Consider the following 16,454-nt stretch of genomic DNA (forward strand, 5'->3'; position numbering starts at 1 on the left):
AATTTATATATATATATTTATTGGAAAATTCTCACTTGTCGAAGAAGGTATTCATCTTCAACATCATCATCAACAATCTTAACATCAGTACTCTTTTTACCACTTATGATTTCTATGACCACTATGTCGTAGTTGTATGTATCAACCTTTTTTTATAATTGACCATGGAGTGCATACTGAGGGGTTGTATATCCCCTAACAAATGCATAACATTTACGCCACATAGTTTTAAGAAATCGTGAAAACTATTATGCATGGTACAATGCATTTGACCCTTTAAACTTTTCAAGCTAAAATTGGTTTTTTTAGGACTTACATTGTTCCTGCAAATTTTGTGCTAAGATGAGATTGGTCCCCAAGTAGGAGCTTCACCAAACCAAAATTAGAAATTTTGGGCTGAAGTTCTTCATCCAAGAGGATATTGCAACTCTTAATATATCTCTATGTATGATAGAAACATGAAATTCCTCTTGTAGATAGGTCATTCCCTTGCCATGCCCAAAATTATATCATAGCGTTGTTTTCAGTTGAGAGAACCTTTTCTTTTACCTATTTCCCAAGTTTACATGCTTAAAACATTAGATCATCTTGGTTTGGTTCAACTTAAGTCAGGTACCGATGATCATCTTTTTATGCAAAATATGTATGTAGATCTCTGCAGTTTTTTTTTTCATTCTGCAGCATGTTTTGTAACCATTATGGGTGGTTTGTTGGTTTTTTTTTATAAAGGTTGGGATATCATGAAGTGTCCCCTTAATTTTATTTAATTTTTACTGGAAAATAAAATATTAAAGTAAAAAGGACAAGATAGAGAAGGAAATTTTACTTCATCATGTATGTTGTTACATTCAAAACCAATTATAGATAACAGATCCCTCTAACAAGTACACGTTGACACTAATCCTAAAAAACTACTAACAAACAAACAACTCTTTCGAATTTTGATTCTCATGTAATAGCATTCATGGATATACACCAACTAGATTAAATGACTAGCTTAGAGCATAAACTAAATTAACTTCAAATCCTTTCAATACTTTTGCAACTTTCCTTGCACAAGCTTCACAGTGCATATCAACCTTGAGTACTATCTCTGCAGGTTCTTCATCTTTTTTCTCTTCTTCCTTCTTTTACTCCGTGGTTTGTTCTTTCTTTTCTTCTTCCTTGTTCTTAGAACATAAATTAAAAATAGCAAAGATGTGAGTGAAAATGGATTTCCATATGGCTAACATGTCATGCATTACATCATAATAATGCCACCATCACATAACAGACACTGTAAAATATCACAAAAGTTAGAGAATATAAATGATTCTAGTCTTATAGTTAAGTTAGTTTTCAAAACAAAAGTTGTTGAAAAAAAAAAGTGCACAAGAATTTTTCTGTAAGAGAGAACTCTTCCTTCACCCATTTGTGTGATAATGGACAATGATCTCTAATTCAGAAATGTTGCAGTCGTGTGTAATATATATTGGAGGTAGCAATTGATGCTTTTCTCTTGTTTTGGTTTTTCTCACTTATCTTTCCTTGCTTGAACTCTTTGTCTACGCATCTTACATATTCAGCAAATTCAAAACACGAATTAAGCATCAATGCAAAGAATAAAAAAATTGTTTTTACTATAATTTTGTCACACAATTGGCACTCATTGTTAATGCATCAAAATTATTTAACAATCACAATATTTGCTCCCGCAACAATTCAATTCACTGAAACTATTGCTTCCATCACCGTAATTGTTGTTTCCAAACTCCCCACAAAATAAATTGCAATTAAACAACAAATGTGAAAAAATGAAGAATTACATTCCAAATATGACAAGTGCCAAATTTTAGTAATATTTCATATTGAAATATAGGCACTTATGGGTATTAATTGCTAAAATAAGTATAAAATAATTCCTAATTTATGAAATTATATATTTTTACATGTTTTATTAAATGAGAACGATTTATTTCCAAATTCGTGTTAATTTCAGGTGTCTAGGAAAGTATGGAGAGAATTGGACAAAAGGAAAATATACAAAACTAAACAGAGAAAGCTGAAATGCATCAACACTCACCAAGCTGCCCAAACTCACAAAAAAGCTAAGATGCCACCAGTGGATCTTGCTCAAGCGAGCTCAATCTCGCTTGAGCGAGATAGTGCCAGAAAAGTTGGGCCTTTTTACTTTTTACTCGCCAAGCAAACCCATTAGCGCCCAAGCGAGAAGTCACTTCTTAAGTCAATGAAAATTAGGTTAAATAGGGGGCTTGAGGCACATCCTTAGGGTGCAAGATTGAGAGGAAAACATCATTGAGTGACCTGAGACCCAATTGGGAGAATAGAAGATATTAGAAGATGTGTGGTCAATTCTACCATTTGAGATTGAGAGTAATCTGTTCAAATTTTTATTATTTAGTTGATATTTAAACATAATATTATGTTCTTTATTGATAATTGATATTATTGTTTTGTATAATTTTTTTATGATTCTAACCTAAATAATAATAATAATACTTAACATATTTAAGTGGTAAGAATAGACTTGAAATGTTAATTGTTATTGATATCGATTCTAAGTTGTTTTTTTAAATATGTGAGGAATCAATATAAAAAATCAATATCAATGATTTTTATACGAACATTAATATGAAATCCAGTCCCTATTTTTCTAATTAAAACAACAATTTTTTACCTTGTTGACAATGATTAACAAATTCCAACAATTTTTTATTATTTTGTTTTATTTCAAACAAATATTTTATTTAAATATTTAACAGTTTTTGGTGAATTCGATATTTATCCTTAAAAAAGACATTATTACTTTTATACACTTATCGTAAAAAGTCATCAAAATACACAAATAATCACACTCATCTTGAACACTTCCACTGAATCACCAACGATTCACTCAAAATTTTCCAAAAATCACCAAAATTAATTTGCAGTGACTTACCGCTTCAAATGAAGAAGAATTGAAGATACTTTGTGATTTTTTTTTAGATCAATCTATGCTTCAATTCACAGAAAATCTTCAATTTACAACACCGAATGGATCAAAAGTCACTGTTTCACCAATTTGATTTTCAAATTCTCCTTCCGAAACATGTCAACGATTTGCTGAATCACCTAATGATTTTTTCTCTCTACGGTTCCAATCTCCTCACCGCAATCGCTCAACACAGTTCTTCGTTTAAAGCAACAAGTTCAAAGATGAATTTTCCAGTGAGAAGAAAAAAAACAACAAACAGAACACAGAAAACGAATTTTTAGAATCGGAAATGAAAACGAAAGAAGGAACTTACATGAATCAATTCATACGAAACACTACAGTTCTTCTTTGGTTTGTGTTCGCTCAATCTCAAATTTACCAACAAATCGCTTCAAATTCAGTTCCAATTTCAAAACCTAAATACAAGGCACTATTATGGTGGTCTTCTTCGTTAACTGGTTTCGCCGAAGTATTGCAACTCCTCCGTTAGCAATTCTTCCAACACCGTACTGTTTTCCGCTAACGTTTTCAAAATCACTCCAAGAAAAATGAATAACAGAGATCCAATTGATTCATTTGTAAAAAAAATTCAAAACAGAATGACATTGCTCTTTACACCACAGAAATCATTTTCCACAACAGTTTTCAGGATTTTGCAAAAACTGACCCAAATTACTATGCAGACCACTGAATTGCGTTTTGAACCACGAAAAATTATATATTAAATTAACAAAAAAAGGGAAATAAAAATAAAATAAAATATATTAAAATTATTTATTTTTATTTATTTATAGAGATTTAGAAAAATCTAAAATATTTTTCTGAATAAACTTTTGAAATTTAACAAAAATTAAAAATCTCTTTTATTTTAATAAAATTTTAGAATATATTTTTAGAACTTAATGAAGATTAAAAAATTTCTTATTCTACTGAAATTTTAGAATAGATCTTTAAAATTTAATAAAAGTTAAAAAGACTTTCATTAATTAAATTATGAAATTATATTAACCTACCGTTATTTAAAACTTTGTTTCTTACCGTGTTTTTTATTCTTATCCGAATACTGTATTGTGGATATTTGAAAATGAAAAGTATTATTACAGTCAAAATTATTTGAGATGAGACAATGAGATCGAAGCCGTAGATTTTCACTCAATTTTCACGTGACCTTGTCATAAATTTGAGAGTGGGTACGTAAATATTCATTACATAATGTTTTTAAAACATAAACAAAACAAGTGTTCCATAATAAGAATCTTCGGTCAAAGTTTGTCTATTCATGACACCTACTGAAGTTATGTTCTTTTGAAAAACTTATCTTTATTGCTAATACTTAAATGTATATGTACGGGAGATTACTTCAGAAATAAAATGTATTTCTCAAGAAATATGTATGGTTAGTATTTTTGTTTAAAAGAAATACTTTATAGATAGAATAAGCATATTCCTACTTCTTTCTTAATGTGTTTGTCTAATTTATTTATTTAAAAAAAAATCCAGTTTATTATAATAAGCAAATTTCATCATCTATTTTAATAAATAATATTTTTTTAAAATATTCCTTTAACTGGTCTAATTAATATCTCGAACTAAACTCGTTTTGCTTAAATACTTAATTACCACATTTAGCCAAGACGAGCAACCACAAAATTTAGATTCAGTTCCTTAAATATATTATGTTTTATAGTTTTGAAACCTCACTTTCCCCTATAGTAGTCTGGGTCAAGGAACAAAGAAACAGACACTAGGTACCATAATCATTAATCATGTCTCATAAAACTCTCAAATTATATTATCATTTATATGGGACAATAACGACTTATACATCCATAATTGGTTCCATAATACTCTATTATATCTTCTTCTACTAGTGCCTACACAACGAGCTTCACGAGTACTTGACTTTATCCACGACAGACATGATAACTAGTACCAGCAATTTCCAGTCATCCTATGTCATGTCACGTGGCCTTCTTATTCTTAGTATAACATATGCATCACGCACCCCAACCTCACTGCACACTGCATAACAACAATAAGGACTCATTATTAGAAGCATTGAAAAGTTGCACAGAGAAAAGTAACTCATTATCAATATGAATTGTAGTTCGTAGATAAAACCTTCTGACAATGATTAAAAACTTTGACAAAATATCATGGAGACTAAATCGTATAAAAACTCTGTTAAGTGATGAAAATATCGACAAAACTGCATAGACACTGAAACTTAAAATTTTTCTCTTTATAAACTAAAGCTGGAAAGGAGAAATATAGGGACAAATAGTTGAAGCAAAATGATTTTAACAAAATGTTTATGGTATCCTTTGTTTCTTATAAAACCTAGAGAAAATATTAAATGGAGTACCTGTTACAGTCAGTGTTAGGGCTGATCTGATAAGGAATGTTAACCCCACATTTCTTGGGAAGATTAGCAGCATTGTTGAGATTGGAACGAGAGTAGTTGAAGCCACTGTTACTAACAGCATTCTTGATGCAGCTGCAAATAGCTTGGCGGTCAGTTTTGGTCTGAGCCTGGCCATAGAGGTTCTTGATTCCATTGCAGCACTGAGCAGGAACATTGACTCCCCCATACATCACATAGGAAATGCAAGGGCTCAGGTTGTTCACAACTTGGCCACATGTCATCTGTGCTTGTGCCTTGGGACTGGTTGTTGCACCAAGAACCAGGCACACAATGGCCAAGAAAGAAACCCTAGTTACCATGGTAGCCATGACGCACTCAACTCTTGCAAGAACCAGATAGTGGTTGGTACTATACTTATTATGTGTTAGGGACCTTTTATCTGTGGTGTGGTGCTTTGGGATGCTCTACGTTGGTTGTGTTTATATAGTGGGGGAAGGGTATGGGGCGAAGAGGTTCAAGAAGAATGCTCTGAAGTATAATCATGTGGCTGAGCTTATTGAGTAGTTGAGTGAATTCAATGCCATAATGGAGTGTAGTTGAGCAAATAAATGCCACACTATACTAGGCAAGAGGGGTGACTATAATGATGTCTACATATCTAAAGGGTAATAACTTGTTGGAGCCTCTTTCTTTTTTTTCTTTTTACAAGTAATCCGACACTAACATTATTTTTTTTAAGACCCAATGAAACCATTTTTAGGATTTTTTTTTTTACATAAATAGTGTAATTTTGTTTCAATTTTATTATAATAAATATTTTTTTTATAAAAATGGATAAGTTGGTTCTATAAATATATCTTTCAAATCTAAAAATTGTGTGTACAATCACTTTTACATAAATATGAGGTTTTATTTTATTTTTACCAGTGAAATGTTTATAGGCACAAATTTTAGGATTCTAAATTACTTCTTTTTATTTATAAGTAGAAGCACTAGGTTGGGTTATAATTTCGACTCAATTCTTTATATACCACTATTTAAATTTTTATTTTTCTATGTAGTACCATTTTGTTTTTGTTTTCCTATTTAACACCATTTTATTTTTATTTCTCTATCTAGCATCATTTCAAAAGTAAAATAATAATAATAATAAATTAAAAAAATTGATATTTTAATTTTGAATGTATTAAAAAAATAAATATTTAAAATAGTTAGAAATATAATTAATGAATAAAAAAATCAGAAACAGAAATAAATAAAGAATAGCAGAAAAAATAATAATAACTAAAAACAGAAAAGATATAAAATAAAGATAAAATATATAAAAAAATAAAAATAAATCTAAACAAGATAAAGATAAGATATATAAGGTGATATTAAATAAGTATGTCACCCAACATCTTTGATTTCTCCATCTTTCCTTTTGTATTACACACCCAACATTTTGTTTGTTGTCAACAAATGGCTTCATTATATGTTAATTAATGATGGATCAATGAAAGAATGTCCCATTGAAGGATGTACATTCAGTTCTATGACACCAAAAGTTGTTGCTATCAAAAGGGGAATGACCCTACAAGTATGAAAGAAGTCATCCTCGTAAAACTGCATAGGGAACGACAGAGCCACGCTTTTTTTACTATTACAACATAGTTAGAGAGGAAAATCTTGAGGCAACTCAGTGGCTGGATGATATCCCGAGAGAGAAGTGGACTCTTGCATGGGACAACGGTAAAAAGTGGGGACATATGACAATCAATCTGGCTGAGTCGATCAACTATGTTTTGAAGAAAACAAGAAATCTTCCAATATCTCCCATGGTGATGGCAACATTCACTTGTTGCAATAAATTCTTCACAGATAGAGGCAGGCAAGTGGAAGCCATGGTGGTTGATGGACATGTATACTCTGAAGTTGCAGCAAAAGCATTGGAAGATGAACAATTAAAGGCAAACACTCATACAGTGATTTCCTTTGATAGTAGGAACACCAAATTTTTGGTAGAAGAAAGACAAAATCCAAGAAAAGTACGACCACCAGGCCGATTTGCAGTTCGTTTGGACGAATTATGGTTTGACTATGGGAAATTCCAAAAACTACACCTACCATGCTCCCATGTGCTTGCTGCATGCAAATATGCTCACCACGATTTTGCTAGGTACATCTCACATGTGTACACATTGCAACAGGTCTTTCATGTTTACGAAGGACTATTTTGTGAACTAAAAAATGAAGGGTATTGGTCTGCATACACTGGTCAAATACTATGTCTAAGTCCTGACATGAAAATAACCTCAAAGGGAAGGCCTAAGTCAAGTCGAATAAGGACTTATATGGACATAAGAGAACAACATGATCGAACAAAAAAATGTGCATATTGTCAAACACCAGGACACACAAAAAGAAAGTGTCCCAACATTACTAGATCATCCACTTCTCGTCATTAATTATGTTTCATTTCACACAAACTATTTAATGTACCATTGAAGAAAATATTAAATGAATGATCATCTATAATTTATTTTCCTTTTTATGATCAACATATACTTATTTAGTATCGCCTTATATCTCTTATATTTATCTTGTTTTGATTTATTTTTATTTTTTTTATATATTTTATCTTTATCTTTTTTTTTGCCTTTATTTTATATCTTTTATTTTTTAGTTATTATTTCTTTTTCTATCATTCTTTATTTATTTCTGTTTTTTGTTTTTATTTTTATTGTTGTTGTTTTTATTTTCTATACTTATTTATTTTGTATTTTTTTTCTTCTCATTTTTAAGCATTAAGTGTAGCATTTGCATTAGTTTTTTTTTTAGGATTTTTGGATTTAGGATAGACACTTCAATATTATCTATGTCCACTACTAAATAATACTAATTGACTTTATAATTATGTCCTGTATTTTTTACTTGAAATTAACATGATTACATCATCAATAATAATAAAAAGAATTACTAATTTATGTTTATAGGTTCAACTTTTATGTTCTTGTAGGGTTTAATTTTTTATTTTCTTCATTCTTTAAAAAAATAATTTTAAACTAACATTTTTAATTTTTAATTTTTTAATTTTTATTTTGTAAAAACTCATTTATTTATTAATTATATTTCTAACTATTTTAAACATTAAAAATATTTATTTTTTTAATGCATACAAAATTAAAATTATCAATTTTTTAATTTTTTTTTAACTTTTGAAATGGTATTATATAGGGAAATGAAAACAAAAGGGTTGTAGATAGGGAAATAAAAACAAAAAGGTGGTAGATAGAAAAATAAAAACAAAAGGGTGGTAGATAGATAAATAAAAAAAAAAAAGTGTTAGATGGTGAAATAGAGGAATTGAGCCTTATAATTTCAGCACATAGATTTTTAAATTTCTTTGTAAAGTCGTGGATTGTGCCACAACTTTAGCATATAGGTTATTTTTAAATATTTAATAGAAGTCGTGGTATTAGGACATAGGTTTTTTTTATATATATTTTGTTTATGCTGTCATTTTTGTTTAGAAACAAATATTTCATGATTTTTATTTATTTAATTTTGTAAATTGTATTTTATTTAATGTAGATTTTGTTTTTAACTTAATTATTAGTGTAAAAAAATTAAAATAATATTTAGACTTTAATTTGAAATTAAAATAATATTTAGACTTTAATTTGAAATTAAAAATCGTATTTAATTTACTTTGTGGAAAAATAATAAATTTATAAAAAATAATAAAACTAAATTGAATAACATGATAATTATTTTTGAAGAATTATACATAAGATAGTAAGATATTTATTTATGGGAGTTAGTGCCAGAAGTTGGTATTCTAGTTTGTCTTCAAAGTCTTCATGGTGGTATATTTTGATATTGTCATCATTATTATTATTTTTATGTTCGTCGTTGTCATCTTGACTTACATAATGGAAGACATTGTGGATCTATAGTAATCCATGGATGAAATTGGATTATATGTGGTGGCATAGTATATGTCGCAAGCATATTTGATGTGCTTGAAAAAAATGTAATTGCGATGAAAAAATATTATGTGTATAAAATGTGTTAATGTAAAGATTGTGCTGGCATGTGATGATGATGATGATCGACTTATGAAAACATTAAAGGTGGCTGACAACTAGATTAACCAATATGTGGTAATGGAGACTTCTGAATGTTGGAGAAGATCACACATGTTGATAAGAAGGTTGTGGACATGTCATATTGTGGAAAAAAATTAAATGTTAAATAAGTTGAACCACAAAAGAATAATTAAATGTATTTGAAATTAAACTTAAATCGTCGTCAAATCCTAATTGTTGATGTGATATGTATCGAATAGTGTGTGCAATGTATCATTGCATGTATAGCGTGATATCACGGAAATGGACATTTCCATAAAATTCATTTCCTTGAATTAGACGATTATGTCGATCATTTCACAATCTTATCCACTTTTGATGATATTGTGGCCAATATCGATTGATTTACCCTTGCATATCTTCTTTGTGGAGTTTATCTATATTCAATGGATTAGCGAAGGCCAAAGTGTTGCATCATGTAATTGACTTGATGGAACTCTACGATGGTGGAACATATCAAAGGAACAAATTACCTACTTACAAGAGAAACCTCAATGTTTATGAACTATCTGACATTATTTATGCGATATGGAATATTCATGAATTAAACACATATTCAGTATGTGAACAATAATAAGTGTGTTTCAAGAAATTAATGAATTTTTTAGGAATGAGAAATTACGTCATTTGGTTGTAAGTTGTCAAATGTCTTCCATAATAGATGGAGTGGATACGTGGGTGTTTATATCCTATGTCATATGAGACCACATGCCAAAAGTTGTAATTAATGAAAATGCATAAAAAGTTGTCAATGTGCAAATTTAACTTTAAACATGAATGTCATGAAAATTAAAAATGACCTTCTAGGAGAAAACCAAGGTTTACATCAATGATTTTCAATAGTGAATGACTTGATTGCTACAAAAATACACTTAAATTTTACATTATATTCTTTTAAAAAATTCTCATAAGTTATAAAATGAAACAATCCAAAAATTATAGTATATTATCAAAAATATCAATAACACAATTATATTGTCAAAAATATCAATAACTACTCATATACATAACAAGATAGATGAACAAATTAAAAAAAAAATATTCTTATTGTTGAAAATAAATATGAGAAATTATTCCAACAAGTTATGATTTTTTTATATCAAATTATTTATATTTAATTATAAATCTCGTACTGTTTTTTTCATTAATGGTATACTTTTTAACTTTTATTTCTTTACATTACAGTTACTTAACATCATTAATTTAATCAATAAACTTACATAAAAAAATACTTATCAGTGTTTAGAAATTCAATACAATTACCAATTTAAAATTAAAATTAATATATTACATACACATTTTAATTTCAAATTAAAGTCTAAATATTTGTTTTAAAAAATTTCACACAAATACTTAACTTAAAAACAAAACCTACATTCATAATATACAATAAAAAAACATGAAATAGAAAAAAAAATCAACAGAAAAAACTATCTACTACTTAAAATTAATCCACAATTTCTATTAAAAATTAAAAAAAAAAATCCAATGGGCTCAACCTAGCACAACCCACAACTTTTGTAAAACAAAATAGAAACGTATGTGTTGAAGTCGTGGCTCAACCCACCACTTCTATTAATAAATTAGAAAAACAATTTTAAAATAAAAAATTAAAATCTTAAGTGGTTGTCTTAAGCACAAGTTTTATAAAAAGAATTTAAAAATCTAATAATGAAGTTGTTCCTATGATTACTTTAGAAACCAAATTAATTTAATATAAAATCATAGCTTAAATAAGAATGATTTCAGAGAAAAAAGATTAAAATTTATGCATTTTAAAATCTTATCTATTTTAGTAAAAAAAAGATACTCATATTCTAATAAAAATGAAACAAAATGCACATTTACTTAAAAAAAAATAATCATTTTTCTCTATTTCTTTCTGTATTACATCATAAAATATATTTTTTTAATCTCTCTCCTTAAATCCCATTTAATATTTTGAGTTTTATCTATATTCTTTTTACAAGTAGACTACTATAAGATTGTGTTTGGATTAGAAAATGGATGTGTAAAGATTTGAGAGAAAAGTGTAAAGAAAGTGAGAGTGTTTGGATTTTGTATGTTAGAGTAAATTTGTGAGAAAGAATTATAGAAACTTGTGACTGATGTGATGATTGTAAGAAATTTTTTCTTTTTTTTTTAAAAGGTATAAGATGTAAGTTTACAAATTTACTCATATCTTAAAAATATTTGAATAATAAAATATAAGGTATTTATGTGTAAATTTAAGTGAAAGACATTTTTTTTAATATTTACAAAAATTAATGTAAACATCCACTAATTAAAAATATATAAATATAAGAAAAAGGAAAAAGTATAAAATAAAATTTGATAAATGTTGAAAGAAGTATTATAATTTAGTGAAAATAGAAGAAACACTTAAATTTGATATTTGAATGTGCATTTGAATCTACAAACATTGTATACACGTTACAAAAACTGGGGTTAAACAATAATAGCATCAATGCTAGGTAGCATATCTTTCCACACTGTTCTTTGCATGGGTGAAGGATGATTTTCATTACTCATTTGTTCCCGTAACACTGTTTTTGTTAAAGCAAACACACTCTTGTTGTTCATAATCAGGTATAAATTTTTATCTTAATAATATATAATACTAAACATCTGGAATGAAATATTTAATAAAGGTGTGTTTTGATTGAGAAGAAAATTTGAGAGGGGGAGGGTGAGAGTAATTTGTGAGGATTAGAGAGGATGTGTGAACTTGTTTAGATTAAAAGATAATTTAGTATATTTGTGAGGATGATTTATTGAAATTTGTGAGGAATGTGATAGTTGAAAGGAAATCTAGAAATTATTTTAAAAGTGTAAAATGCAAATTTACAAATTTACATTTATTATTAAAAAAAATCTGAATAATGAATTATGATTTTTTTAAAGTTTGAGTTAATTAAATTTTTTTAATTAATAATATCCATAATTAGTTGTATTTTTAATAAAAAATTATAATAAAAAATAATTTTGTGTTAAATTGAAATAAATGTATTAAAAATATTAAAATTTATGAAAATAATAATTATTATATATATTTGATATTTGGTATAACTATACATGTTTTGCGGATATTATAATTTTATTTCATTATTTTTATTTTTTTTAATTATATATTATTATTAATATTAAATATTTTTTAAATTGTTAAATAAATTTATCTAATATTTAATTTTGTATATTGTGTATATATAATTATATTAATAATTATAATAGTACTAAAATATTTAATATTATTAATAATTTGAATAATTTATATATTTTTAAAATAATGTACTATTTAAACATAGTGATACAATAAAATTCACATATTTTCATAAATATTAAGAAATATTAACTGACAACATGAAGAGAATTGCATTTTATTTTTAATTTTAATTTGTATCCAATAAAACAAATAAAATAAAATAACAATCTTTGTTTATCATTAATGAACATAAAATAGTCGGTCATTACAATACACAATAGATGAAGTCATTATATTAGAATTCCAAATGGAGATACTTGATGTTGTCATAGGAATTTAAAAAAATTACAAACATAATATGTCCAATAACACATTAAATTTAACTGATAATCAAAATAAGTTCAACATACAAAATAATAATAACATAATAAAAATACAATCAATATTCTTCGTTACCTTCAAGCTGCTGAAGTCTATCTTCGATTCTGAACAATTGTGTGTTGATAGTGTTGATATCCAACCTCATGTTTGACATACTTTCCTTTATATTTTGAATCCCCCCCATAGAGTAAGCACAATATAAAACAACATTTATTACAATATCAATTGTTTACATAATCTTGCGACATTTCGTTCATTATAGTGTCCCTAATGTCTGAACCTAGTCTATGATCATCGTCATGGGCTTGAGAAGAAGAAACTTGTATATCTTGTTGCAACAATTCACAATCCACTTATTCTATCAAAGACTCATCATTGTCCACCCCGCGAAGAAAGTTATGTAAAATACAACAAGATAAAACAATATTTGTCATAGTATCCAAATCGTAATATGGCTCGGTCCCACTAGCTATAATTGGGAAACATTTTTCATGGCACCAAATATCCTTTCAATTACATTTTTAAGCAATGAATGTTGATGATTAAACAATTCCCTCGCATTCTGTGGACCTCTTCGAGAGTACTATTTCAAGTGGTATCTAACCCCATGATAGGGTGTTAATATTTGTGGTTTTAACATAAAACCTGTATCGCCAAGACAATATTTTCCAACAAAGATTCCAAGGAAACATCCTTTAGTTTTATATATTATGACCTTTGTATCTATTGTTATGAATTCTCAAACACCTTAAACTTACCTTCTGGAATAACCAAAGGATCATCTCCTATGAAAGCCTCCTTCAATATCCTCGAATATGAGGTTTTTATTTCTCACCCAACTACAACATATGTGAATTTCATGTAAAATCACAAGTTGTGAATATGTTTTGAGTTGGCCAGTCTTTTCTTCCTCGAAAATGAGAGGCATCGGCATGTGAGACCTTCACACGTACATGAGTGCCACCAATGGCCCCTAAACAATCCTAATGGTAAGCAAAATTTCAGGTCTAAAGAAATACAAATGCAAAAGACATTATGATAATTGTAAAGGAAATTTGTAATAAACAAACCTTAAAGTACAAAAAAAGTTGGTTGTGTGTAAGATTTGGGGTTGGACATGAATACCATCTGCTTGCTTTATGAATTTTCCTTCCGACATCAAAATTGCATTTAATACGTTGTAAAAGTGATAAGAAATTGTTTCTCCACACCGATGGAAAAAAAATGAAACACTTCGATTCTTAACGTTATGTCCAATCATATGAAGAAATTTAGCAACTTATTCTTCAACTGTTGAACGATAGACATCCTTAACAACTTCAATTGCCCTAATCCGTTCACATAATTGAATGAATTCTTCTGGTCCCATGCGAGTAATGTCATGAGAACGTTGTAAAAGTGACAAGAACCTGTTTCTCCACAGCAATGAAAAAAAAAATGAAACACTTCGATTCTTGACTTTATGTCCAATAATGTGAAGAAATTTAGCAACTTGTTATTCAACTATTGAATGCATCCTTAACAACTTCAGTTGCCCTAATCCATTCACATAATTGAATGAATGCTTTTGGTCTCATGCGAATAATGTCACGAGAACGTTCGGTGTGCACGAAATACTCCATGAATTCTTGTTTGTGACGTTTTTTTCTTGGTTCGAACTCAGTAATAGAGTTCGTTATATCACTTAACATATACATCAAATTCAAACCAAAAGCAATGATTCAAAGAATCATCACTGATGCAAGTTCAATATTTCTTTTCAATTGCTCTTGTATTTTTTAAATTAGATTCATGTTCGCATGAGCAAGATCCTTATAAACTACAATTTTGTTTTCAAATTCTTGCATGTCGTCGTCATTCCAAAGTGGTGGACAATTGTTCTTGTTATCCATGTAATCTTAACCTTGTCATTAACAACCATAAAATAGGTTATGGATACACTTGAAATAGTTTATGCTACAAATAACTCTAACCACTTTAAGTTGGAGTTACTACAATAACATTAGGGTTAGGGTTATGTAAAGGATAGTGTTAGGGTTATGATTTACTTTAATCCTTACAATTAGGGCTAATCATTTCTAATACTACTACTGCTAAAAAAATTATAACTAATTCTAAATTTATTTTAAATCATATTGATGTGAACTTAATTACTATACAAAATAATAGTGCATATTTAACAAACTTAAAATTATATTTAAAACTTGGTTACATTTCTAAATAAATTTATAAAAGTTAAAAATACTAAACAATAACAAAAAAATATAAATATATTTATAAAAATTAGAAACAATAAACACATAAAATAAGAAATTAAACAACAAACACATAATAATAAAAACATAAAATGTAAGGATTTATAAAATAACCTTATAGTAGAAGTGGTATATTTAAATGACACTTGAATATTTTATTATTAAAATGAAAATAGCGCATAAATAGAAAATTCAGTTATTCAGGTTTCATTTCAAAAGAACCACCATCTCTATAAAACTTTCCTTTTTTCCTTTCCTCTCCTTTCTCTCTAACATTCTGATCTCTTCGATCATCAATTTGACGATTGGGGTCCGCCATTAGACTCTTGGCAACGAAGACTACAAGATTGTGCGATCAAAATCTCTGATAGAGTAAGTTCAATTTTTGCTCTTCTCTTTTAGTCAAATTTTGAACTTGTAGATCTTCCTCAATCTATATTTATGCATGTGCCTCTTTTAGCTTTAGGATTAGTCTTTGTTAGCTCAGAGTCCTAGTGATATAGTTAGATTTTTTATGATGACTCTGTGGTGCAGGTTAAGCTACTCTTGAAGATTTTGGTAGGTTTGGAGCTCTTAGTGAGCATCTGCTCAAGTAAAGGTAAGGGAAGCTAGTTTAAATTGCCAATAGAACCATAGGCTAGAAGATCTGGATGTGGGGGTGACGTGGTCACCATTTTCAAATTTTCTTGTAGAATTTCTAGTTTTGTGTAGATTGGAATTTTTTTGAGATTGAAATGTGAAAATTTAGATATAGTAGATGTTGTAGAATGTATATGAGTTTGAAATTGAATGAGTTAATGAATGTATTTGAATAAGTTGTTGTATCAAATTAAATGAAATGTTTGATGAGAATTGGTTACTTAATTTTAAATGATTTTGATTTAGAAATCATATATATATATGTATAGATTCATCTAATAATTCAATGACTCAATGAGAGTGTTTGTATAATTCTATGCAAGAATTGTAAATGTAATGTGTAGATTTATAAATTTATCAATTGAATGAAATGTTGGTTTAGAATTTAACAAGTATAACAAGTTTATGCAAAAAAATTCTTCATATCTCGCTCAGGCGAGATAATTCTCACTCAAGCGAGACCTAGGTTGAAATTTTGGGTGCTCTCGGGTTGAATCTCGCTCAAGTA

At 28.1% G+C, this 16,454-nt stretch overlaps 2 protein-coding genes and 1 long non-coding RNA gene across 3 annotated transcripts; 1 reads left to right on the forward strand and 2 right to left on the reverse strand.

The window, feature by feature from the left end:
* Positions 1-808: 808 nt before the first annotated feature.
* LOC137818340 (uncharacterized) lies at positions 809-3,516 on the reverse strand. Its single transcript, XR_011082061.1, has 4 exons — positions 3,288-3,516; positions 2,939-3,169; positions 2,063-2,304; positions 809-1,169 (listed from the first exon to the last, which is right to left on the reverse strand). It is a non-coding gene; the product is annotated as an uncharacterized lncRNA (long non-coding RNA).
* A 1,227-nt stretch (positions 3,517-4,743) lies between these two features.
* On the reverse strand, positions 4,744-5,804 carry LOC137819238 (non-specific lipid-transfer protein 1-like). The gene is made up of 2 exons (XM_068623025.1): positions 5,340-5,804; positions 4,744-4,996 (listed from the first exon to the last, which is right to left on the reverse strand). The coding sequence occupies exons 1-2, from the start codon at positions 5,705-5,707 to the stop codon at positions 4,987-4,989; spliced, it is 378 nt and encodes a 125-aa protein (XP_068479126.1). The 5' UTR covers positions 5,708-5,804; the 3' UTR covers positions 4,744-4,986.
* Positions 5,805-7,087: 1,283 nt separating this feature from the next.
* Positions 7,088-7,786, forward strand: LOC137817894 (uncharacterized). Its single transcript, XM_068621119.1, has one exon. The coding sequence runs from the start codon at positions 7,088-7,090 to the stop codon at positions 7,784-7,786; it is 699 nt and encodes a 232-aa protein (XP_068477220.1).
* Positions 7,787-16,454: the final 8,668 nt, after the last annotated feature.

The sequence above is a fragment of the Phaseolus vulgaris genome, chromosome 10, assembly GCF_000499845.2.
Source record: "Phaseolus vulgaris cultivar G19833 chromosome 10, P. vulgaris v2.0, whole genome shotgun sequence".
NCBI lineage: Eukaryota > Viridiplantae > Streptophyta > Magnoliopsida > Fabales > Fabaceae > Phaseolus > Phaseolus vulgaris.